This window comes from Schistocerca piceifrons, chromosome 3 (assembly GCF_021461385.2).
Source record: "Schistocerca piceifrons isolate TAMUIC-IGC-003096 chromosome 3, iqSchPice1.1, whole genome shotgun sequence".
Lineage (NCBI taxonomy): Eukaryota > Metazoa > Arthropoda > Insecta > Orthoptera > Acrididae > Schistocerca > Schistocerca piceifrons.
In genome coordinates this window covers 690,206,460-690,233,296 of record NC_060140.1, presented here as the reverse complement: position 1 = coordinate 690,233,296, position 26,837 = coordinate 690,206,460, and the positions used below count along the sequence as shown (strand labels likewise).

At 41.0% G+C, this 26,837-nt stretch overlaps 1 protein-coding gene across 1 annotated transcript in view; it reads right to left on the bottom strand.

The window, feature by feature from the left end:
- Window positions 1-26,837, bottom strand: part of LOC124788965 (alpha-2B adrenergic receptor-like) — a 131,648-nt gene that overhangs the window by 23,679 nt on the left and 81,132 nt on the right. The window contains exon 3 of the mRNA XM_047256255.1: window positions 7,605-7,891. Coding sequence (XP_047112211.1) covers window positions 7,605-7,891 — 287 coding nt within the window. The remainder of the gene's footprint in view (window positions 1-7,604; window positions 7,892-26,837) is intronic.

Below are 26,837 nucleotides of genomic sequence, written 5' to 3'. Positions count from 1 at the left end.
CATCGTTGTTTCATGCATTTTTCCGTCGCTGACGATAATTTTATAGGACTGATGTGTGGACAGCATAATTTCCAAATCATAATAGGATGTGAACACTGAGTACTGCAACTTCCGTGAAACTATGTCTTTTTTTTCCCTTGGTGTAGAAAGTAGTAGTTTTATCATCTTAAAATTTCTCGCCATAGTGAGTGGGATAGAAAATTTCCAAGCTGAATGTATGTCGGATGTTGAAAATATATTTCCTGCATTGGGGTATTAACAGCGTTGAATTCCAAGTGACTAATATATTGCAACCACATGGTTTTCACATTATGCATATTTAAGTGCAGTACTGTGTCGCCTTAGGAGTGTGTGTTTATGTTCTATGATAATTTCTATCTTTTGAGTACCTTCTTTGTATAATATCCAAACATTAAAACAATATAACTGAATAGATAGCACAAGTGATTTACATAAAATGTGTAAAACTCTCTCCATGTGGAGTTCCATCATGCAAAACCATGTTTCTTCTTGTTTCTTCTTCTTCGAAGCTGTCTGTTATATCACCACAATAGTCTAAAAAAAAAAAAAAAAAAGGTTCAAATGGCTGTGAGCACCATTGGATTAAACATCTGAGGTCTTCAGTCCCCTAGACTTAGAACTACTTAAACCTAACAAACCTAAGGTCATCACACACATCCATGCCCGTGGCACGACTCAAACCTGCGACCGTAGCAGCCGCGTGGTTCCAGACTGAAGCGTCTAGAGCCGCTCGGCCACCGCGGGCGGCTACTCACAAATGTATCAGACTCATACCTACTATATACCAATAAGGAGTGCTAATATCTTCAGCATGCAAACGTCCAGAGAGATCATGTGTAATTGGGTGTGTGACATGAATAACATTGGTACAGAACACTCTTCGCTGAATGGCGATTACATTAATATCAGTAGCGTCAGCCGGTTGTGGCGCTTTGGATCATACGTTATGCTCTGTCTGAAGGCAAAATATCAAAGTGTATTGCTTATGTGGAGCTCAACTAGCCTTATTCCTTCACGAAATGTATAATGTCATTTGTACAGTTCCCTCCAACTTCTGGTCAGTTCCAAATTAACTTGGAGACAATGTTACAGGGAGGTTTGGTTTAAGACAGATGAACACTTACAAGACGCATGGAGGGACAACTATGGTTTTGCTCAGGATCCTTGAATGCGAAAATACTTTGTGACCGCCATCAACATAGGGAGAGATGGGTAACCATAATAAAAGCGTATGGAATTTATAAAGCGTTTTGGTTAAAGAACGTAGTTTTTGCGCTTCCTCTCTTTTGATGGCTATTTGCTGCACTAATAAACAGTGTTTAATTGTGTTATATGTTGTAAGCAATGTAACACGGCACACGTCATGTGCACATGTTCAAAAATGGCTCTGAGCACTACGGAACTTAACTTCTGAGGTCATCAGTCCCCTAGAACTTAGAACTACTTAAACCTAACTAACCTAAGGACATCACACACATCCATGCCCAAGGCAGGATTCGAACCTGCGACCGTAGCGGTCCCGCGATTCCAGACTGTAGTGCCTAGAACCGCTCGGTCACTCAGGGCGGCCCATGTGCACATGAATATAGCACTCAAAACTATTATTTGGCAATGATACATAAATTGAGAATCATGCGGCAATGTCATTGGCTGATAGCACCACGATATCGACGTGATAAGAAGTTTTGTTGACGTGACAAGTCGACGAGAGTTGTGGTTTGGAACTCAAGTGAGTGGATAAAATGAGTTTAAATTATAGAAAACCTGACGAACTTACGAAAATTGATGGAAAATACGTAAAACTGAGATATATGATCAAAAATTTGGATGAATGAGGATACTTACATGCTCGCCTGGATGTGCGAAAATCTTTCTGTTTCTCCACAGGTGCGATTGACAACTGATGGTGCGTACTATCCATGCTATTCCTGCAGAATACCCCTTGTTAACGAGCATTTCGCTCTCATTTAAGTTATATCCGAAAGAGTCAGACTTCAGAAATTGTGAAACGAACCCTGTCGTCCAGGACTGGATGGCACAAAGGGCGCAGAATCACCAAGATGTGGGGAAACTCACAGGCGTCTATTGTCTATTGAGGCCTAAGCGCTGTAGTGTGCGAGGGAGACAGACGAGAACCTACGTCATAGGGAAACCCAGTAGAAGGCTTTTATGTCCAAGGAGACGTAGCAGTGTTAAATAGGCAGACTTAAGATAGGCCATAAAGGGAAACATTCATGAAAACTATTTAATTCCGAAGTAGTGCAGTGAATCAAGTCACAGTAATTTTAATCTGCCATCCTCCATAAATTTTCGTTGTGATCCCAATGAAACTTGAATATTGTCGTATCTGTAATAGTTTAGGATTTACTGTTAAAGTGAAATTAACAAGTTTTGTAACAAAGACCTGAATGCTAAAATCTGAACGCTTTGGTCGATCTTAACGATCGACATTTCACATAGAAGCGCATCATTAAAATGACAGCCATTGTAAATATCAACTATGTAACTTAATTTGTTTAAAAGAAGTAGTAAATTTAAATTATCAGTATTTTCAGTTAGGCATCAGATCATCATTTTCTACAGACAAAACGCATTGAACGATGACAGCATGACACCTTATTGAATCATTAGGCAATGTAATATTTTTTGTAAAATTTAGTGCATAATATTTACTTTTGTTCTTTATTTATTTATCAGAAAGCACATTGGTGCAAGGCTACTGGCCTGACACTCAAAGTTAAGATGGAAATTGTATTGGTCTTTTGTAAAAGAATTTAACGTTTATTATGTAATGGGTATTAATGTCGCTTTATTTAGAACGTGAAAGTGGTCAACCTTTGATCATTTAAATATATTAAAATGTAAAGTAATGTACAATAAACCGTAGCCAATCAGATGGACGGCTTCAGGAAAGGGAACTGCGCTAGTCAGTTGAGCGAAGATGTTCAGCGCGCGGGAAACGCGGTCGGAGACGGGAACAGGGCATTTCTGGTCGAGATACGAAAGGGGACAGTTCGGATGGAGACGCGAAAACGGACAGTTCGGCTGGAGACACCAAAGTGAACAGTTCGGATGCAGACGCGAAAGCGGACGGTCGGTCTTTAGGCAGCTAGGAAGTGAAACGACTTGGAAAATTTCGCGTTGTGTGGTATCGAGGGACTTAGCGGTGAGCAGCCGTGCGCTTGGTGTGAACTCCAACTTTTTGTGAAGATAAGGAAGTGGAATGTTATATTAACTTTGTATTTCGCAAACTTGCCATCAGCCAGAAAATTTAACCAAATGGTCACAAGTGTCTAATTTAGTGCGTGTAATGCGACATGTGCGGTTCAACCCCTTGACGAGTTTGAGCCAAGACAATTCGACGGAGAGGAACCGCATGTGAGCCTGAACATCTAAGGGATGTTATGCATTGTAAACCATAAAAATGAATGACGCAGTTTTAAGAGATTTGGAGGTGAGGATAATCATCTTCGAGGACACGATGGTTTCTATAGAGAGACAATCAGCAGAAGAAGTTCCATCTTTTGTTATCTCGATTAATACGAGTAAGAGAAAACACTCTTCCATGAGTTGTGGCTATAAATGGATGAACTGACATATTAACAGGTAGACAATATTTGCCCTCTATATATATTTGTATATCTCGCAAGAAATCGTATGGTGCAGGGAAGAGTGTTCCCTGTACCACTGCGAGTCATTTAATTTCCTATTCCACTCGCAAATAGGGCGCGGTAGAGAAATACTGTCTGTAATCCTATGTATGCACGAAAATTTGTCGTATGCTATCTTCACGGTCGTACACAAAATGGATCTGGTGGCATTAGAATCCTTGTGCTGTCACCATCAAATGTCAGTTCTTAATATTGATCCTCATTAGCATTAGCTCCACGAATTCCAGTTTGAGTTCTCGAAAGATCCGTCGACTTATTTGAGGAGAGCCAATAGCAGCGCTTCTGCAGGGCTACATTCTAAGAGAAACTTAGGTCTGCAGACTCATACACGCTTGTGATGAGGCGGTCAGAAGGCAGGTATTTTTCTATTGCTCACTGTTTCATCTTTTCTGGGATATTGCGAAATCACATCTCAAAACGTTTCATTTGGTAGGAGGGATGAGGGAAAGCATATTGCTCAACATCCTCGTATTTATGTCAACGACATCTAAGCGTCCAGTCCTTCTGAGACTGATAGGATAACGTTTACGAGTGTGGAATCATTAACAGCTGGCCGTATGGCGAACAGATGTTGTCGGTCGGGAATGTTACAGGCCTGACGCTCCGGCAGAAGTTCGCTACGTAGTAGCAGAAGTGGCAACTGGTCACACGCGACTTGGTGGCGGCGGCGGAGATAGAGGCAGAGGTGACGCAGTGGTGGAGAATATAGTGAAACGTCCTACTGCCCCCATAGACGGGCATGTCTCAGCAGAATTCGATTTTTCAGCAATATACCAGGATTCCAAATGATTTAGCTGGCCATTGTGGACGAGCGGTTCTAGGCACTTCAGTCCGGAACCGCGCTACTGATAAGGCCGTAGTTTCGAATCCTGCCTCGGGCGTGGATGTCTGTGATGACCTTAGGTTAGTTAGGTTTAAGTAGTTCTAACTCTAGGGAACTGATGACCTCAGATGCAAAGTCCCATAGTTCACAGAGCCATCTGAACCATCTAAATGACTGACTTCTACAAACATGACAAGGCAACTGAGAGTCAGAACATCATTAGCATTGCATATCTTCAGATATTGATGACGGTTACCACCCATTTTTGTATCAGAGGAAGTGACTACCTAGCCTGCAGGCAGACTCCATGGACATCAAGGATATGTCTGTAATGATTACCTGGTGAGTGTAGTCTGACTGTATGAAAAAATGCAGAGGGACTTTCACAATCAATTTAATTAATTAATCAATCAATTTGATATCAATGAAGAGCCGTTGGGTGGATGGAAGCAAGGGTGGGAATACTACAGATATGGTTCGTGAGTTGGAGTGGTGATAAGGCATTTACTCATTGTGCCAAGATCTTCTAAAGGAATTTCAATCCCCCAACTACACAGGGGGAGTTAACCATCGTAATGAAATTAATTATTTTACCGAATTTATAAAGCGATATCTAGCATAAAACTGTTAATTACAATTCCTCTGTGCTGCTAACTTTCGAGACATTGTAGATGATGAGGCGTTTGATTACTTTAAGGGAGTCCATTGGTGAGAAGGCATCCTGTGATAGAGGTAGAACATTCTCTTAGCCGTCCGTTATGTGCCAAAATTTTGTTTAATATTCTAGTCCTGTGATGCAGAACGTGGCAGATATTAAGCTGATAAGAACAAATTTTTCCACCTGATGTGAGAATACTGAGATGAAATATAGTCTATGCCATAGTATTGCACAGAATTTTCACCCCAGGTAACAATGTATTAGAGATGTGAAGATGTGTGTATGGTCAGATTCCTTCTATTTCGAAAATAACTTGTATAAAAGGGAGTAATCTACATTTTGTGCGAGAAATTTAAGGTGTATTGACAAATCAGCATCCCTGATTTGGACTGGGTACAGCGGGGCGGAACTGCAGTTAGAATTACATGTCCAAGATGCTTCTGCTTGTCTCATTTTGTGCCGCAGCTATTGGCAGGAATGGTCACAAGAGATTGGCAACTGGAAGCCACGGCTTAAGCCTGTAGCGAATGGCGGTTGCAAAGAAAATTTCTGCTGACTAGTCTTCAGGTACACAATACTCTTAGTAGATGGTTATGGACTAGACTGAAGGTGACTGGAATGATTTTTCTTCTTGAGATGCTGTGTTCAAGTAAGATAGTAAGGAGTACATCTGTAAAAAATATCATTCGTCGTGTTTCCCATATTTCCTTTTGCTTGGATGAGACTTGCAATTTGTAAATAGGTGCAAGTGTGTTTCATTCCCCAATGATGTTGCTACAGAAGTCCTGTATATAACAGGCAGGGATTTATAGCCACGCCGGGACAGTGGGTCGTAGTTCTAACATTACCCTTCCTTATATCCTTCCCAGCAGCTATTCACTTGTAGGCCGACAGGAGGTTACTCCCTTGCACTTCAGTGTTGGCTTGCTGCCCTATTATCTTTCCCACATAGAGCTACTGGCTAGACTGGTTGGAGCAACTCTTTACTACTAGACTAATAGAGAAAACGTTCTCTCTGCATCCAGCAGTTATTGATGGAACTGGATAGAACTGCTGTCTAGTTCTCAATAATAATGTTTCACAGCCAAAGGGATTTTCCTGCAAAATTTTGAATTTACCACCAACAGGAGGAGCAGGGGAGCTAGACTGCACCATTATTCTGGGTTGGACATCTTCGAATGTGATTTAATGAACTGTGTCAGTATCCTGAAGATGGTAAAATAAAGGAAGTACATTACATCCTTGCAAACCATTGATGTGCAAATTTATTTTCTATAGTAAAGAATATGCACTCCGCAAAGCCATTTATTTAGCATATGAATTTAACACCAAAATTTGAATTCATTACTTATAGTTTCTCGCCGATTTGTGAACGTTCCGCCAGTAGTGAGGTGGGTAGGGAATAGAAGACGCCCTCTGATAGGCTGGGGATTTTCCGGAGGGAAAGGGGGTAATTAATTGATCAAGTAAATTAATTATTCAGTTGATTTGGTATCAAAAGTGCGCTGGGATCGGCATCCCTTTTTCCAAAGGGGTTCGTAGGGGGAGAGATGGAGGAGTTCTCAGAAGGACAGTTGGTCATAAACCACTTAGGAGAACAATAGGCTAAGAGGAAGGGAGGGGAATGTTAGTTTAATTGATCTGATAAACAAGCACCCGATCTTCACCGATGAGGACTGGCGCTACATGACTGACCCAGCAGTAATGTACATCCAGGCAACAGACGCCGCCAGTGGACTTCTCCCGCCTGAAGAAAATAGAATTCGGGCAGCCAGGAAGCAGCAAGAAAAAGAAGAATAAGAAGCCGCTGGAATCAGCCGGCAGATAATTCTTCATCTACGGAAACCAGAGGCCAATCCTAACCGAGAAGAAAAACATTCCCAACAGAAAGGATTCAGGAGGAACAGATTATCCAAGCTTGAACTCCTATACCTCGGGCCAAGGCAGGCCCGTCAATATAGTGAGTGAGTTAGTGAGTGAGTCAGCACAGCATTCGTCAGGAACCACCTTAAGATGGCAGCGGGTGCGTCTGCCGAAATACTGTGGAGAAATTACGACGATATCCGGTCAGATACTCGAGAACTGTTCAAATTGGAAATATGCCGGGAAAACTCCAGATCGATTTTATTCACCATGTGGAATTTTGGCTGTTGTTGTTAGACCTCTAAAATAATATTTGCGCAACTCCAAAGAGAGAGTAATATTTGTTACGTTTACCTATCTAAATAATTATTGGTTTCATTTATCGTTTTTCAAGATTTGGGGGCAAACACATCTGGCACTCCCTGTGTGTGTATGTAGATGAAGGACGGTGGCTTGGCAGTGTGGTGGATTTCATTATTTACGGTAGTCGACCTTTGCTGCTGAGCCTTCCAGTTAAGTTACGTACACCGTAAGCGAGTCGGCAGAAGTGCAGAGCTGCGCTGCTTACCCTGAGGGTGTCCTTGGCGGGCGCCTGCAGGTAGCAGGTGGCAGAGGCCTGGCCGCCGTCGGCCGCGGAGTCGCCGTTGTCGGGCGCGTTGTCGCTGATGCTGAGGTCGGACGCGAGGTCGCACGTCACGATGGGGATGGCGACGGGCGCCGAGGCGGGCTGCGCGATCGTGGCGATGCCCCCGCCGCCCCCTTGCTCCAGCGTCACGCCGCCCTGCACCACCAGGCCGCGCTGCGGAGACGCGCCGCCGCCGCCGCTGCCGCCAGCACCTGCAAACGCCGTACCCGCTGGTGACTCCTGCCACAATTTAACAATACAACCGTCGACGTCGCTAGATAATATGTCCTTATTTATTTCGACGTTTCAGCATCTGCCATCATCAGATGTCAAAAAACCTTGAACTTGCGAAACAATATTTATTGTCATGTGGAATAATCGGGTCTACTGCCGGATGTTTGTGTCGCTCTGCCACAATATTTCGGCCACGTAACTCGTTGCCTTCTTCAGGTACTACCTGAAGAAGGCAACGAGTTACGTGGCCGAAATATTGTGCCAGAGCGACACAAACATCCGGCAGTAGACCCGATTATTCCACATGTCAAGATCTCGCCGGGAAAGCCTGAAGAGTTACAATATTTATTGTGTCTCACTGTTTAGAGTCACAAAATGCGTGGGTGTTTTCAGCTCCTTACTAAATGCAAATAAGTAGGAGGCCGAGTTGCTAGGAGTTGAAGGAGTCCAGGTTGCAAGGCTGTCAATTCAACTAAGTACCTGGGTGTTAAAATTACGAACAACTTAACTTGGAAAGACTACATAGATAATATTGTGGGGAACGCGAGCCAAAGGTTGCGTTTCATTGGCAGGACACTTAGAAGATGCAACAAGTCCACTAAAGAGACAGCTTACACTACACTTGTTCGTCCTCTGTTAGAATATTGCTACGCGGTGTGGGATCCTTACCAGGAGGGATTGACGGAGGACATCGAAAGGGTGCAAAAGAGGGCAGCTCGTTTTGTTTTATCACGTAATAGGGGAGAGAGTGTGGCAGATATGATACGCGATCTGGGATGGAAGTCATTAAAGCAAAGACGTTTTTCGTCACGGCGAGATCTATTTACGAAATTTCAGTCACCAACTTTCTCTTCCGAATGCGAAAATATTTTGTTGAGCCCAACCTACATAGGTAGGAATGATCATCAAAATAAAATAAGAGAAATCAGAGCTCGAACAGAAAGGTTTAGGTGTTCGTTTTTCCCGCGTGCTGTTCGGGAGTGGAATGGTAGGGAGATAGTATGATTGTGGTTCGATGAACCCTCTGCCAAGCACTTAAATGTGAATTGCAGAGTAATCATGTAGATGAAATATGCGGTACGACACACTGTTAGAGAGAAGGATTATTATTCAAGAAACACATAGTACAATGATATTACTTATCTTCAGTAGTTTGTAGGACTGCAGCTATGAACTGACAATCTCGTAACTTGAAATACCATGAACTAATACAACGTATTCTCAGGGACTAAGCCCGATGGGCCCTCCTCAGAGAATCAATGCAAGCATTACAGAACTGACTGAGGGCCGATTATGAAAGTGCGTCTGCCTAGGTTGAAATCTAGCTAAGAAGTGCACGAGGCACACACCAGTTCGGTCGAGCTGCACAGCCCGCTAGAGTGCGCTGTGCTCGGCAGACGACGAGGTGCCAACCATGTGTTGGCGCGGCGTTGTAGTAGTATCTGTGGCAATGATACTACAATATTCATCGCCAGTATTAATTTTAATCTATTAATTATGATGCTGAACATCGTTTAGCAAGGACAGAAGCTGAAGAAATGAATTAAATTTTTTGCCACAGGTAAGACTTGTAGCCAGGTGTCCTGATTAATAGACAGATACGCTAACCACGACACCACTGTAATATTCTGGAAGAAACAGCTGCACGGACATCCCCAAGCCAATGCGTTCCCTACCAGTACTTCAATTAACTCCTTCAATTCCTGTTCGGGCGTTGGACTTGTGCAGTCCTTGCAGGTCTGTTAGCGACACTGCTACGGTAGTGTAATGGTTAACACGATTGCCCAGTAAACAGCACACCTGGGCTCAAGTCCCAGCTCTGGCAAAAATCTTAATCCATTGCTTCAGCTTCCGTCCTAGTCAAAGATAAAGTTGACACTCATATGTCTGCAGGAAACGGTAATTCTATCAAATCAGCTGCTTAACAAGATAATCATAAAAAACTTCGAACTTTCAAAACAAGTTTTAGTTACAATATCAACAATAATTTTCTTATGTCTGAGGATACGTGATTCTTTGGAAATTTGTGGCAAGTTCCTATTGGACCAAACTGCTGATTCATCGGTCCCTAGGCTTACACAGTAATTAATCTAACTTTAAACTAACTTAAGCTATGGATAACACGCACACCCATGCCCGAGGGAGGACACGAACCTCCCACGGGGGAGCCACGCGAACCGTGACAAGGTGCCCGAGACCGAGCTGCTACCCCGGCCGGCGATGATAACTGCACATGCCGAAACTTTGTAACACAAAAAGACATTTTATTTAGCGATGTAGATGGTTTTATTCATAAAATATTCATGACAATCATGCGGGAAATTTGTTTTCATTATTAACCTGTCAACCTGCTACGTGCAACGGATGAGTACAGTACCATGACATGATGTAAAAAAAGAAAACAATTGGCCAAGCACTAGTAGGACTCGCTCTCGGAGAGTCCCGTAAAAGCTTAATTACGTATATTGTTAGTTCATCCATCCCAGGAATAGAGAATAGAGAATATCGACCATTTTTCTCTGTTACTGATGTCAACATTTGGAAGATACTTGTTCTGGGAACTCCCAGACTTCCGAGAATGTTTTAATTTTAAGTTTGTTGCGTAATTTTGTATTTGCTATTCTTATTTTTCATTTACTTTATTAATTCCGGAGTGCTATGCTAATTAACAACACCAATTACTTTTTGTGCAATGTAATCACTAATTAACAATTTTCTGATTTTTCCTTTTCTGGTATTGTGAAACCTTCTTTCTTGCCAACTTATGTGAATCCCGATCAACAGGAACTATCGTACTGGCTTTGATGAGTAAGTTCGCGTGTTTCAAACAATATGACATAAATGGCCACATCATATGACTGCATTGACTTAGAAGCTTAAATTTTTTACATCTTTAAAGGAAGATAAGCCTTGGTATGTGACATAAATTTCACCTTTCAACTTCCTGAGGAGAAGGGGTCTTATGAGACGGACAGGCAGACAGTCGCATAACAAAGGGTACATAAATGTTTTTTCGTGGAATATAACTATAAATTAGAAATATTCGGATTTTTTCTTTATTTTTACTGTGAATCCTCGCTTCTTTTCAAATATCGTGATTCTAGGCCAATGAGAAGTTGATGAGTGAATATGCTTGATTCAGAATATTTGGCGTAAATGACCACATCCTTCGCGTTCATTGTCTTAGAAGCTTAAAGGCTTAATGTCGCCAATGAACCATAGCATGTGACATAAATTTGAACGTGACACACCTAACCATTCATGAGAAAAGGGGGTCTTAACAGTCGGACAGACAGACAGACAGATAACAAACTGATCCTATAAGATTTCCACTTCTACCGATTGTGGAACAGAACATTAACTATGACACTGTACCACACTCATAAAACTTTTGTATCAATTGACTCTGACTGCGGAAGCCTACGCAATCATATCGAGACGAATGACTATCAGTAAATTAAATGTGCCTTATTGTATGCCTTCGACCCAAGTGCCTATTATTTATAACCATAAATAATTCCGATTCCCGCATGACAATCAGTACAGGTGTGCCTCAAGACTCAACCCTTTCTCCACTCTTGTGTATCCTTTACATGGCCAATATGCCTAACTCCTCTTCTGTATACAAACGGCAACGTCTTCTGGACCGTAAACTCCACGAATACCACTACTCTTCTCAACTCCATGTCTAACAGTTTACCTGCTGTTGCAACCAGTTTGTGCTCAAACCCACACCTTCTATGATTTGAGCAATAATTACAGTAATTATAAGACGAAAATTCCGCAGCTGCGTCCTAATGACTTCTAACTTACAATCGTACTGTCTTTTTAAGCAACAGACTAGAACACCCTCAACTGTATTCTGAAGTGAAAACCATTTCTATGTTGTGGCATCAGCTGCAGGCAAGACTTCGCAACAAGGCAATGGGTGTCCAGGCATGTCTTTGAAGAAATCCTGCATCTGACTAGTAAAAGTAATGCAGGTATGACATTCTGCAAAGCAGAAGTCTACCACAGCACTGGGTCGGTGATGCCATAGGGCAACGCTGCACTTCTACAACTGTGTACATGATGGGACATGGGCTCCTACCATACCACAGGTGGACCTGTGAGTAAAAATATCTACACTGATGGACTTCCAACTTCCGCCAGCACCATTATAATCTCCACACTGTTTTAGAAACCCTATCGAGGTTTTCCTGTTTAAAAATCTTTGACATCGCCGCATATGTGAAATGACTACGGTGTACATTACATATTAGAGAAAAGTTTTGAAGCACGGTGTCTTTTAGTTTTTGCGCAGTTTAGTGTACAATGTACAACTTTTTACTGAGAAGAGTTTTTCCTCATGGATTTTGTTTTCCAGTCGATGAGATGTTAATAATGCACTTTTCACTTTTAAATGGCAGCCACCAGATCTGGTCTTTGGAAGAGTTCCATTATTTAACACCAAACTGACGTCACTAACTCAGGTTAATTACTATTTCCTCGACTTAGGGCTGAAGGTTTAACATAATGAATAGTTTGGAAATTCTTACTGAGTGAGGCTACTGCTTTGGAACAGAACGATGAAAAGGAATATTCTAATTCATAAAAATTATTAACTTCGGTTTCACTCACAATTTCACTCGCTTAGGGCGTTTGGTAGTCCTTGTTACTTACTCGACATGAAAAAAACAACTATGGGTTTCCCAGTGGGCAATGGAGCGATTCATTGTGATAATTGGTAGAACAGCCTGGAAAATAAACCGAGTGATCAGCAAACAGACTGAAGTGAGAGATGTAATTGCGGTTGTAATGATAGTAAAATGTAGATGGGAGGGACATGTAGCTAGATGCATGCATAACAGATGGTCGAAGAAAATTCAGTGTTATATTACAAGTCACGTGATGAGATCGAGGCTTTCACGTGATGTAAGGCGAGCAGACGAGATTAAACAACAAAAGGAACGTGGACGCGCTTCACGGAAGAGGCCTTTATCCAGCAAAGGATCTCGACCTGTTGATGACGTGTTAAAGATGAAGAAAACCCAAAGACGTGTCGATGATGGACAAATCCCAAAGACGTATCTGACAGTAAAAAATTTCCTTAGAGAATATAGCAGGTCACTTCATTCCTTCACGGCATAAAGCTCAGCAGTCTTTATAATCAATCATTTTCGTAGTCGTTTGGTAATTTATTTCTTATAGTCCTTCATAGCAAAATATTACGGAGCCAACGTTGCAACTTTCTAATGATTAACACGTTGTACAAATCCAATATTTTCATTTTTCTTCTTTACACTGAAGTAGTATTAAATTGCGACGAAGGAAATAAAATATTTGCTGTTCCTGTTCTATTGACTGAAAGTGAACAAGGTATCCCTGAAACTTCATTTGGAAAGTCACTCGAACCTAATCAGCTGATATAATCCAATTTTTCCTGCCACTGTTATTCTGATTAAAAGTTAACAGAGTTTATACACTCAATGCGTCGTTAACTGGATCGGGTGATCTGTTTTAGGCAGGCCACATAATGCACACAAATCCGATCTACTTGGTAAATCGATTGGCTTTCCGAACAAGCAAATGGTGTTTTGGGATTACCTTATATACTTCTCTCTTAGCTTATATACTTTTCTTGAAATAGTAAGCTTTTTTGACGGGTACCGCGAGATTTCTAACAAATAAAATTGTCATTTGAGACAAGTTAAAGAATATTACATTACACAAATCAGAAAAATAAGTTTAAATGTTAAAAGGTCTGAAGATTGAAATCCTTGTGCTGTGTTGAGCAGGAATTAATGAGGTGAAACTTTTGGAAGAGGTCAAATATTTTTGGTCAGGCAGTATGATGTAAATTTTCGATGGCATCAGCACATAGTGTAATTGGGTTTTGCCCTAGGGAAGTAGGTAAAAGAGTGAGTTACTAAGATTAACATACTGATGCATTTATTCTTCTGCGGTCAGAAATGAAAACAACAGCAGGATGCAAACACTGCAAGCTCAGGATAAAATTCATAAAACATATAGATAAATTGAGGAACAGACAAAATAAACGAGACACGGTGAAAAATCACATGGAAGATAGTACCCCTAAAACAGAGCGGAAAACATAGCACTATTATTGGAAAATTATCTCATTCAGAAAACAACGAAAGGGGCCACAAGCTCTGGGAATTCTGAGATACGTTTTCTCAGACTGTTGCGTACATCGCTTTAAAGAAATCGCTAGAAAACGTTCTCTTGCAACGACTTGTGTGTTGTACAGAGTGTATACAATGTTCACTACCACCAACTGCCAACGATCCAAATTGTATGTGTGCTTCTGGGAGATTGGAAAGAAAACAACTGATTAAAATCCGTTGTTAACTTTCGAATGCATGGTAATGAAACGGCAATATTCATAACAGAGAATTATGTATAAAAGTGGCTTGTATTTAACAGGATATAATGAGGCTTTATTATACTAGGTGTTTCACAATTCCTGCAACAGTCTCATTAATGCTGTAGAAAGGATTTATTAGATACAAATTTGACAACAACCAATGCATGGAAATAATTTGTTTCGATGCAAAATAGTCAGATCCACAAGAAAGTTTACGTCATAATTTTAAATGCAACGTCCGCAGCGACATCTCTGGTAGTGGTCTCCAATTTGTAATCTGTTGTGCAAAATATCTGAAATGTCACGACGCAGCGTACCCTTTTAAACCATCCAAAAGGACCAAAGCTTTCATATGGGGCTGCTGCTAAAATTCTGAGAAAGTCACAGACATTCGTTGCGAAGTGGGTCAAACGATATTTAGATGTTGCATGATTTACAGGAGAGAGGGCTATGGTCCAGGCTATAATCGATAACGGTGGGGATTGGATAACTATAAAGTAACAGTGAAGTTAGTAATAACATGTACTTCAATGTAAATATATAATTATAATAGTGCCTTTTAATTCATACAGATAACGGCGTACACTTCTCTGTGGAATTGACTGTAAGTTTTAAGATCGGTCCATTCTCATATCTACCGGTTAACGGTAGACCACTAAATGAAAATTTCAAAATGTTACCGACTAAAGAAAGGTCATAAAACGGACTTGTTGGAATAATGGGAGGTATATTCACATCACAAAAGTATGAAGACAAGGTATTAAATGTAAAAAATGGCAAGGAAATCAGGGAATTTCTTCCAGTACTTTGATAGTATGCTCAGATAAAAACAGTGGTACAAGCAAAGAAGTGCCTTTGTGAATACTGTACGTATAAGAAAATAATGATCCAAATGTTTAAGATAAATATTCACTACACGAAAGAATATTATAACATGCCTTGCGAACAATATGTAAAAATATCTTTCGTCACTGTTTTATTTCCATACGTTTGCTATTTACGTTGTGTACTGTGCACAGATAGTTGCGTGCGACGTTTATACGTGTGAATTTCTGCACAAGTTGAGCACAAGGAAATTGTAAGTAGTAGTTTTTGCGACTTTGCCACTAAGTCTATATAAAGATCAGTAAATAGTTAACAATTGGACGTGTATTTATACATTACAGTAGAGTCAAGAGAACAATGCAGCGTTTTACACATCGGAAACATCAAGAATAAATGGCATACTACTCGGAAAATGCAGCTGAATATGGGAATCATTTCCCGAAACGTATAGTGAGAAGTATAAATAAAAAGAAAATCGTGAATGGTAACAGACAAAGAAAATTTATAAACAAACTCATTGTTTCTACCGTTGTACGCTTTCACCAACAGTTTTTAACGGATAAAATCAGATTCAGCGAGTTAACACTCTTGAATGTGCTAATGAAAATCATCTCTCGTATTCTCTATAAGCAACAGCGTTTCTATTACAAAACGTGTGCAGACGTCGCGCTCGACGTCAGTAAATGTATTTGGTGTACCGGTACTTCAACAAGACAGTAAAATTGACCAACAATCCTCAAACACAGCCACAGCTGAAAACTCTATTAAGTAAAGTCAAGCATTACTTTACTACTCGATCTTGAAAACAAAAATAACAATCGATAAATAGATTAACGATATCTGTTGTAACAACATGGGAAAAAACTTGTCTTTATAACCAGCTGTATAACTATTACTAAAAATTTCGATACATATTATATGAAACGTTTAGAATTAATATGTACTACCTCCTCCCAAAAATTTCACTGTTGCTTCTAAAACACCCACTGTACACAAACATTGCTGTATGCAGTAAGGTGACATGAAACTTGAAGCGTGCAACGGTACTTCGCGGCTGTCCGAGCGGAACTTATTGATACTCACATATAAGACCAGTTTACCGTCTCCGAAACCTAATCTTCTCACTGTACTCCCAGATAAATTCAGTGCAGTCTTTCCAAGTGGCTGAACGCAGAGCGTTGTCTTTTAAGGAGAGAAATCGCCGAAAGTGACAGGTACTTAATCAGACTCGTGTCTGTGTTATACCGACTAGTAAAACTACCTAAGGAATAGTCTTAGATTCTGATCTGGTTTTGAATACGTTGTAGTGCAGAGCAAAATAAGACACATATTTTTGTTATACATGCGCAACGGCCATTAAAGGGATGAAGCATGCCCTTGAAGAAAACTGAGTTTAATATTTCTGAGTGAATATGACTGAAACGGTAACAATTATAAAAAAGATTAAAATAAAAGTTCTAGGGTTTTAAATCTACGTTACAACAGTGCACACAGATTCGTTTAAAAAGTCTCCTCCCCCTCTATTTTGTTTTTCATTTCGGCATTTCACTAATAACAAAACGTATAGCATCATTAATACCAAATTCTCCCATATATGATGAAGTGGTATTCCAAAGCAAATAAGCTAGAAGTATCTCTATGTCACTGAACACGCGTCTCACACGTGTCCATTCGAACGCTAGTTGTCATGCGCGGTGTTGCCCAGGTAAAAATATTCCAAATACTTATTCTTCATATATCGTTCTGTATAAGTCTTTTAATGCTATGAAATATAAAAGAGCTTTGGTTTTATTTGTGTTTTCTTTTTACATTTGGTGTAACATTTGTTTTAAATCTGTAGCCTTTCCAGATTTGATTACGTTACAATTGAATTTGTTTCTACATTATTGTTGTATAATTATTGGAAATCTGTACATTGATGGGGAGGTGCAGAATTATTTGGGTCAAAAAATGCTGAATGTTCTTCAATTTTGGGCACCAAGCCCATAGGACAGTCGCAATTTCAAGACAGGAACGGAAAGGAAAAGACAATGTCGGTGAACCCAAAAAAATTTTGGATTTACTACGTAAAAAGATTCAGCAGCCACAATGCAATGTGAAAACTACGATCACTAGTGAAGAAATTACTTATGTTTAAGATGCTGCTAATAATAACGTATTTATGGGAAGTCACCCTAAGGTTTGATGACGAAAGGACAATTACAAATCCTATTCTGATTGAAGAATATCATAAGACGTATTATGAAGAAACGTTAAAAAATGATAAAAAACCAAATCGTGTCATCATTTTAAACGAAAAAAATTTGACTGAGTCAGTCCATTTCGTCGATTGTTCACACCAACTGGACACAATTTACGGAGACGGTACCACGGAATGTTGTCTCTGTAAGTTTTGTTCAATTAATGTGTATGAAATGGACCGGCGCTGCAAAAGTTTTTTTCTATACAAGTGATCTAAAAACGGTGATTTAATTTCGTTGAAACTAGTAATCATTCTGTATTGTTGTGCGATCAAATAAACTTATGTTACAACCGTGTTCAGAAGCTGAAATTTCCTCTAGTACAGCTGACAATGTCAGATAATCATTATAGATTTGAAACTTAAAACATGCAAAGAGAAAGGTCACAAAGAGAGAAGATAAAAATGGGAATCGCAAACTGCTACAAGTGGGATGAGAAATGAAAAGGAATTTCCATGTACATATTAGATACATTTCAAATTTCCGTGGAGAAGTCAGTAGCGGTACATGATCTGGATATAAAGAGGTGGGATTTGCATGGAATGGACGATGGTACTTTATGACAAAATATTTTGTTCAAGTCTTCTTCAAAATTGATTCATAATTTTAAAGTAAGACACCGGATTGTTTCAAGGAAAATCAATATTCATAATGGAAGCGCGAATAGCAAATAAAAGAGAGTCGAGGGGGAAAGCTTAAGGGTTTGTGGAGACTGTGAAATCGAAAAGTGTGCAAGTCCGACCAGTCAGGTTTTAATTTTGAAATACATGGACGACGAACGTTATTATTCAGAGGAACAGCAAAAGTTGCAATTCTGAATCTTTTAACATACAAATATACAGTACAACCCATTATATCTGCAAGCGGAGAGTTTATGTCCCCATTCTCAGAGACTTGAAGAAAAAAATGGCAATTTTGGACCAAAAGTTGAAAACTATTTGCACAAAGCAGATAATATCCTCGTGTTCGCCTCTACATCCGGTAAAATGGGATCGGGGCGTGTAAGGAAATGGTTTAGCAGGCTTATATACGTAATACAAATGAAAAATCTGTCTTACGTTTAGGTTCATGGACCGGGAAAAAGAAAAATATATTTTAACGATTCCTGTCTGAACGACCAATATGTATCAATACTGGACTTCGAAAAAAAAAAATGTTTATTTGGAGAAATTTGGGTGCACCATTCTTACAGTAAAAACCATTGAACTTTCATTAGAAGTTTTTTTTTTTTTTTTCTTTTTTTTTTTTTTTTTTTTTTTTTTTACATCCGTCACCATTTCAACGGTATTCACTCAGAAATATTAAACTTAAATTTTTGGAGGTGTGTGTCACCTCTTTAACGGCCGTATGGATGCATGTACATTTCTCTTATTTTGCCCTATACTACATCATATTGAAAGCCGATCAGAATCGAATCGTATCCCTTGAGTAGATTTACCAGTACGTCTACATCATCACGTACGCCTTTCTAATCCTCTATTGGGAAAAAATGCCTTAAGGCTCAAATTAATATCTGTATGGAATCAATCACGAGGGATTTTAAGATTTCTGTATATTGAAAGCCATGGATATCTCAGATGATGACGTGAAATGGGAACACTATCTGGAAGGAAAATATTAAGAATTTTTTATTGTGGCGTCAGTGTGTTAACTGGTTTAATACGATATTACATGGTTTCCTCTCTACTTCCAGCCTCTTCAAATCAAAGAAGAACTTTAGCGCATCGATATCAATTAGAGATATTCCAATCTTCCCCGACAATTTTCATCCTCTGCGACTCTTTCCAGGAGCACGCTCATGTCCTATTATCCTGTCCCATCTTACAGCAAGTGTTTTTCTTGACAAGTCTGCGATTAATCTCCTCATTTATTCTCATATGGGCGCATTTAAATTTCATCAAATTTCTGTAACACAAAATATCCACCGCTTAGAATCTTCTTTTACAGTTTCCCCACCGACCGTGATTCACTTCCATACAAAACTGTGCTCCAGACGTACATATTTAGAATTTTATTCCTCAAATTAAGGCTACCTTTTGATACTAGTGAACTTTCTTTAGTCATCAATGCTCTATTTACCTGTGCTAGATAGCTTCATTTAGCCTACTTTTCAGGATTCTTTCACTTCATATCCTTTATGGTCCACGATTTTCATGCTTAATTTATCTGAGTTCTTCTGATTATCTTCGCATTTCTTTGGTTCACTCTCAGAGCATATTTTGTGATCATTCGACGGTTCATTACATTCACTCTTACTTTTATCGAGGATAGAATGTCATCATTGGATGTTATCACTGATATTTTTTCAGATTGATATTTAATACCTCTCCTGAAAATTTCTGTCATTGCTTTTGTAATGTGCAAGTTGAACAGTCGGGGAGAAAGGCTGGATGCCTGCCTTACGCTATTTTTAATCCGACCTCTTGTGAAGCTACTACTGAAGTCCAATGTAATTCTTTTCCCATTTATTTGTTTTTTTTTTTTTATTTTCGTTTCTCATACAAAAAAATGTTCAAATGTGTGTTAAATCTTATGGGACTTAACTGCTAAGGTCATCAGTCCCTAAGCTTACACACCACTTAACCTAAATTATCCCAAGGACAAACACACATACGCACGCCCGAAGGAGGACTCGAACCTCCGCCGAGACCAGCCGCACAGTCCATGACTGCAGCGCCTGAGACAGCTCTGCTACTCATACAAGACAACCACAATCGTGCAGGTTTTCTGTTTCTTGTTCTGTACGTCCAGCAACTTCTGTCTCTGGCATCTTTCATTTTCTGCTGTTATTTGGTCAAACATTTATTAAGATGTTACTAAAATACGAAGGGCGTTCAATGAGTAATTCAACACATTTATTATCTCGGCCAGTTTCGGTTGAAAAAATGTGGAATTTGCTACGGGACATCGTGGAATATTCCCGCTTCAGTCCTTATAGCTTCGTGAAGTTACAACAGATGGCGGCGGTATATGTAGCGTTGGAAAGGCTGTTAGGAAAGGAGATGCGTTCCAAGCAGAGAGCTGTCATTGAGTTTCTTTTGGCAGAAAATCAGAGCATCATAGATATTCATAGGCGCTTGCAGGATGTCTATGGAAACCTGACAGCGAACAAAAGTACCATGAGTCATTTGGAGAGGCATCTGTCATCATCGCAACAAGGTCGCGCAAGCCCGTCCGATCTTCCGCACGCCGGCCGGCCGCACGCAGCTGTGATTCCTACAAGATTGAAACGTGCGGACACACTCATTGAAGGTGATCGACGGATCACAAACAAACACCTCTCGGCAGGACGGGACGTCTCAGTTGGTAGCGCTGACATACTCATCCATCAGAACACAGAGAAAGCAACGAAGGACCATCTTTTTCTTGAGGCTCACCGTGACAGTTTTTTGTCGAACATCGTCAAAGGCTGTTAAACATGAGTTCATCACTTCGAACCGGAAACAAAACGGTAATTCATGGATGGCGTCACATCGCCTCTCGTCCGAAGAAAAAATTCAAAGTCCCTCCTTCAGCCGGTGAAGTCATGGCGACGGTCTTCTTGGACGCCGAAGTGGTTATTGTGTTTGCTACCCTCCATCATTGTGCAAGGATCACCTCTGAAGTGTATTGTGCTATCATCGGGAAACTGAATAAACGACTTCAGCGATTCGTCGCCATAGAAATGCAAACGAACTTCTCCTTCTCCATGACAACGCAAGGCGTCATACAAGAGCTCACAAAACCTCATTGGACTGTTCTTCCTCATCCATCCTACAGCTTGGATCTCGCACCTTCCTACTTCCCATCTGTTCGGCCAAATAAAAGATGCACTCCACTGCAAGCTGTACGTGGATACGTGGATGATGAGGAGGTTATTGAGACAGAAAAAACAGAGCCTCCGACGTCGACTAGTAGAGAGGTACGACGCGAGCATGCAGGCCTTCTCATTAAGGTGCCGTAAGGTGATTACGTCGAAAAGTATGGTTTTGTAGCCAAAAGAGTGGCGAATAATATGGACTATTGCAATCCTGAATAGAAGTACCCTGTTTTCAGAAAAGCAAGTGTTGCATTACTTATTGACCACCCTTCGTATTTCTATGTGCATTAAATAGTACATTAATGTAAAATTCTAATTAATGTAACACGCTACGAGAGAGACGAGCTTCAAAATGTAGGCGATAGGCCTCTACGCGTAGTGACGGGAGCAGTTACTGACGTTTTTTCTTCACAAGGGCGTATCATTTGTTGCCAGACCTCCTCCCTCTCCCCTCGTAGACTTCCACCCCTGTCAGTTTTCGCTACTGTTTTCTATACGCACATATACAAATTTTGCACCTACGCGACCCTCGCGGCCACCGCCTATTGGTGCCCGAAGCGGCCGCTGTTAATTGCGATACGTCCTGTGTAGAAATCATACGGCTGTGGCACCCTCTGGCAACCCAAGCGGCGAACGACGGCTTGCGTCGCTTTGGCCTGAAACAGGCCCTGTGTAGTAGTAACAAGGATCAGGAGGGAAGTGGCGAGACTGATTACTGCTGCGCTTGACTAAGGAAATGGCGCGTTGATACCAACAACTTTAGCCTGTGTATTAGGTATATAACGCGAAATATTTTCTATATATATCGCGGACTGTGGAGATGAAATATACGACAGTAATCCCAAAAGAAAGGTCTTCTATTTTTTCATAAGTACAGAACGCTGTTTGTGTGGCAGTTGGTCACACTGTTGGGAAGAGTGCTTCACGCGATGTGTGTAAACAAGCGCACGCCGCGCTGAGGCTCTCAGTCTTGGCTTGGCAGCCATAGAGAATGGAGGTCCTGTTGGATGTAACCGCCAAGTGCGAATTGCGCGCAGTTGTTCGGTTCGTGAACGCAAATAACACTGCGCCAGTTGGAATCCATCGGCAATTGATGTAACTGTATGGTGAGTCGTGCATGGATGTCAAAAATGTTAGTAAGTGGTGTAGAGAGTTTGCAGCTGGTCGGACCGAAATTCACGACGAACAAAGGAGCGGGAGACCATCAATTTCTGAGAAGACAGTGTTGAAGGTTGAGCAAAGCATTTGTGAAGATCGGCGGATCACCCTGGATGATCTCTGCATGTTGGTTCCTGAGGTTTCCCGAAGCACCGCTCACAGAATTTTAACGGAAACATTGAACTAACGGAAGGTGTGCGCAAGTGGGTGCCACGCTTACTGACTGAGGACCATATGCGGCCACGAGTCGATGCTTCCCGCGCACTTCTTCACCGCCTTGCAGCCGAACAACACAACTTTCTAGTCTCAAGTGTCACGGGTGACGAAACATGGGCATATCACTTTACACTTGAGACAAAGCAACAATCACGCCAGTTGGGGCATCCTTCTTCGCCAAAGCCGCGGAGCTGGCGGCGAGCTCGTATGACATAGGCATACAAAAACTGCCACAGAGTCTACAAAAGTGCATCAACAGAAATGGTGATTATGTCGAAAAATAGCTAAGTGTTCAAGACGTAAACCATTGTAGAAATAAACGGGTCTATGTACTTATAAAAAATAGGAGACCTTACTTTTGGGATTACCCTCGTAGGTACACTTCCGGAAGTGACTGATGTACAGTAAAGAAGTTTCGGGCATACATTTGTCTAAGTGACATATTTAAGTTATTAACATTGCAACATCATAAGTTAATTTAAGCGCGAGATAATCCATTGCAAATGCGCAATAGTGGTGCATTAATAATGGTGTAACCGACAGAATGTTGAGTGCAAGCGTGTAAACGTGCATGGATTGAGTTCCACAGTTGCCGGATGTCATTTTGCGTGAGGAATTCCATGCCTGTTGAACTTGGTCGGTCAATACAGGGACAGTTAATGCCGTTTGTGGATGACGCTGGAGTTGTCGTCTGACGATATCCCATACGTGCTCGATTGTATACATATTTGGTGGTCTAGTAGGCGAAGACAAATTATCGACACTCTGTAGAGAACGTTGTTACAACACCGGTGTGTCCGCTAGCGTTATCCTATTTATTTTATTCTCGAGTCAGAAACATACAAATTTACAGTAGCCATACACATAAGTAAATATGTACATATATATATGTATATATATGTACATATTTACTGATGTGTGTGGCTACTGTGAATTTGTATGTTTCTGACTCGAGAATAGAATAAAGCAAGCCACTCCAAGCGCCTTGGTGTTGCAAAGTACTGGGCACATATATAAATTGTATTGATATTACATATGCCCAGTACTTTGCAACACCAAGGCGCTTGGAGTGGCTTGCAGGAGATCAATCATCGTGCAGGATGCAGGGCACAAAAGGCACTGGAGCATGTGATTTGTGGTTTGTTCTTGTCCACAATCACAGGACGTATCTTCTATTATGAAGCCCCATCTCTTCAGGTTGTCTCTGGATCGTCCAACTCCTGATCGTAATCTGTTTAAAGATTTCCACACCAGCCAGCTCTCGTTGTGTCCAGGTGGCAGTTCTTCAGCTTCTGGCGTCTGCAGGTGAGGCGTCGACTTCTTCCATAACTCCAGCCTTGCCTCCTCTGGTGAAATGGTGAGCTTCTCGCATGCTCTCAGGAAGCTCTTCCGCGATCTCAGCCGTTGCTGTGGTGGATTATGTCCGTGCAGTGGATATGCACTGTCCTGTTCCACTTTCAGTCTCTCCTTGTTGGCAGCCACTGATCTGCCTACCTATGGTGGCGCTATTCCAGCCAGGCAGTATAGCTTATCAGTTGGGGTAGGTCTTAAGCAACCTGTGATCAACCTGCAGGTTTCGTTGACAGCAATGTCTACTTGTCTGGCATGAGATGACCTGTACCAGACTGGAGAAGCATATTCAGCAGTAGAAAAGCACAGTGCCATTGCAGAACAGCGAATAGTTTGTGGATGTGATCCCCACTGTGTCCCCGCTAGTTTGCCAATTAGGTTGTTTCGAGCGGTAATTTTCATTTTGGTGTTCTTGCAGTGAGTTTTGAATGTCAGAGTTCTATCGAGAGTGATTCCCAAGTATTTAGGTGCGTGATGATGCTGGAGTTGGATGCCTGACCATGTAATATGTAGCTCACGATTAGCTTCCCTGTTCCATAAATGAAACGTCGAACAGATGTGCAGAACTATAGACCTATATCGATAACGTCGATCAGTTGTAGAATTTTGGACCACGTATTATGTTCGAGTATAATGACTTTTCTGGAGACTAGAAATCCACTCTGTAGGAATCAGCATGGGTTTCGAAAAAGACGATCGTGTGAAACCCAGCTCGCGCTATTCGTCCACGAGACTCACACGGGTTCACAGGTAGATGCCGTGTTTCTTGACTTCCGCAAGGCGTTCGATACAGTTCGCCACAGTCATTTAATGAACAAAGTAAGAGCATATGGACTATCAGACCCATTGTGTGATTGGATTGAAGAGTTCCTAGATGACAGAACGCAGCATGTCATTCTCAATGGAGAGAAGTGTTCCGAAGTGGGAGTGATTTCAGGTGTGCCGCAGGGGAATGTAGTAGGACCTTTTGTAAGTAGGCTGTTTCGGTTTTTATATGGGTAACGCCACGTAGCGCTCTGATGAAAATCACTCGCTGTGCTGTGTGCAGTCAGTGGCTGGTTGGCATTGTTGTAATACTCGCCATTGTAGTGTTGGGCAGCTGGATGTTAACAGCGCGTAGCGTTGTGCAGTTGGAGGTGAGCCGCCAGCAGTGGTGGATGTGGGGAGAGAGATGGCGGAGTTTTGAAATTTTTAAGACTGGATGTCATGAACTGCTATGTGTATTATGACTTTTCAACACTATTAAGGTAAATACGTTGTTTGTTCTCTATCAAAATCTTTCATTAGGTAACTATGCCTATCAGTTGTTAATGCCTTCAGTAGTTTGAATCTTTTATTTAGCTGGCAGTAGTGGCGCTCGCTGCATTGAGGTAGTTCGAGTAACGAAGATTTTTGGTGAGGTAAGTGATTTGTGAAAGGTATAGGTTAATGTTAGTCAGGGCAATTCTTTTGTAGGGACTTTTGAAAGTCAGATTGCGTTGCGCTAAAAGTATTGTGTGTCACTTTAGTGAATGTTTGAGTACGTTCAGTTTTGCTCAGCCGTTTGAAAAGCAAATAATGTAAGAGGTTTATCAGCACAGTAATTCAGAAATTTTTCTAAGGAGACGTTTCATATGTTGACCCTTAGCCGAGGATACCCCACTGAAATCTTCTGATTTTTTCTTGTAGTTTGTGTAATTAGTGTAGCTTTTGTTTATTGCTAGCGCGTAATTGTAGAGAGAATCTCCTTCGTAGTTGCAGTCTTTCATTGTTGTACAGTAAAACAGTTGTGGCATGCATGCAGATTTGCACCAAGTATTCCGCAGCTGCGCTTGCGATTAACTAGATATTATTTTCAGTGCTATGGTAATGTGTTTTCTTATTTTTTCTCTTCAAATTGTGCTTTTCTGTGTTATCGTGTGAAATATTGTGACAATTATGGCGTGTGAAAAACGTAATACTAGGCTTCAAAGTAAACTGAGAAATGACAGTGAAGACGAAAACAGTGTGTTAGCGTCACCGTGTAATGAGTTAACTAATGTTCAACATAGTAATTTGGTAATTGTGCATAGGGAAATGGAGCGGGCGGCAAACAATGGCGTAGACAGTGAAACAATTAGTGAACAGGGAAGCATTATCGATCGTTCGGTCGGCAACAGCTCACCTCAGGATTCCGAAATGACAGGACACAATCTTGCAAATACTGTAGATTCAGGTTTTGCGTCCTCACCGTTTTCTCAAATAAATCAAGACACATTTTCTGCTTTTCAAAATGCGAATATTGCCGGTTCAAATGCACTGCCGAATAGCACTGAGGAACATGTTTCAGACACCAGTGGACTGTTATTACAGTTAATGCAACAAATGGGACAAAGACACCACACTTGAACAAACACGTGAAGATTTAACTACTGAGTTACGTAACATTGAATCGAAATGTCAAAAAGTCTGTAATGACGAAAAAACACAAATTTGTGAGCATTTTCAACCTATTTTTTCGCGGCATGAAAATGCATTACAGAATCACGAAGCAGCCATAAAAGAACTGCGAACCATTGTTCATGAAAATAATGAGACCTTGTGGGCTAAAATTGACTCAGTTGCATCTACCGATTCGGTTACGCAACTTGCAAAAGCTCGGGAAAATTTAAAGGACACAGTACATGCGATTTCAACACAAATGGACACTCTGAAACTTGGTTCAGAAAAACACACTGAGGAAATGTGTTCACTATCGGAGAAAGTAGCCGAACTTTCGGATCAGTTCACTAACTTATCTACAAAGGTAGATGATGATCTGAATGACACAAGGCCCGTAGCCTTCACTGACACGGAAGAGTATGAACAAATTAAGAAATTCAAACAAAATCAGAATCAAATTAATACGCAACACAAAAGAGAAATCCGGGAAGTACAAGATCAGTTGACGCAGGTAATACAAGAATTACATATTTCAGAGGACACTCGCGCTCCAGTACGGGAAGAGGGACATAGAAATACGGAAAAGC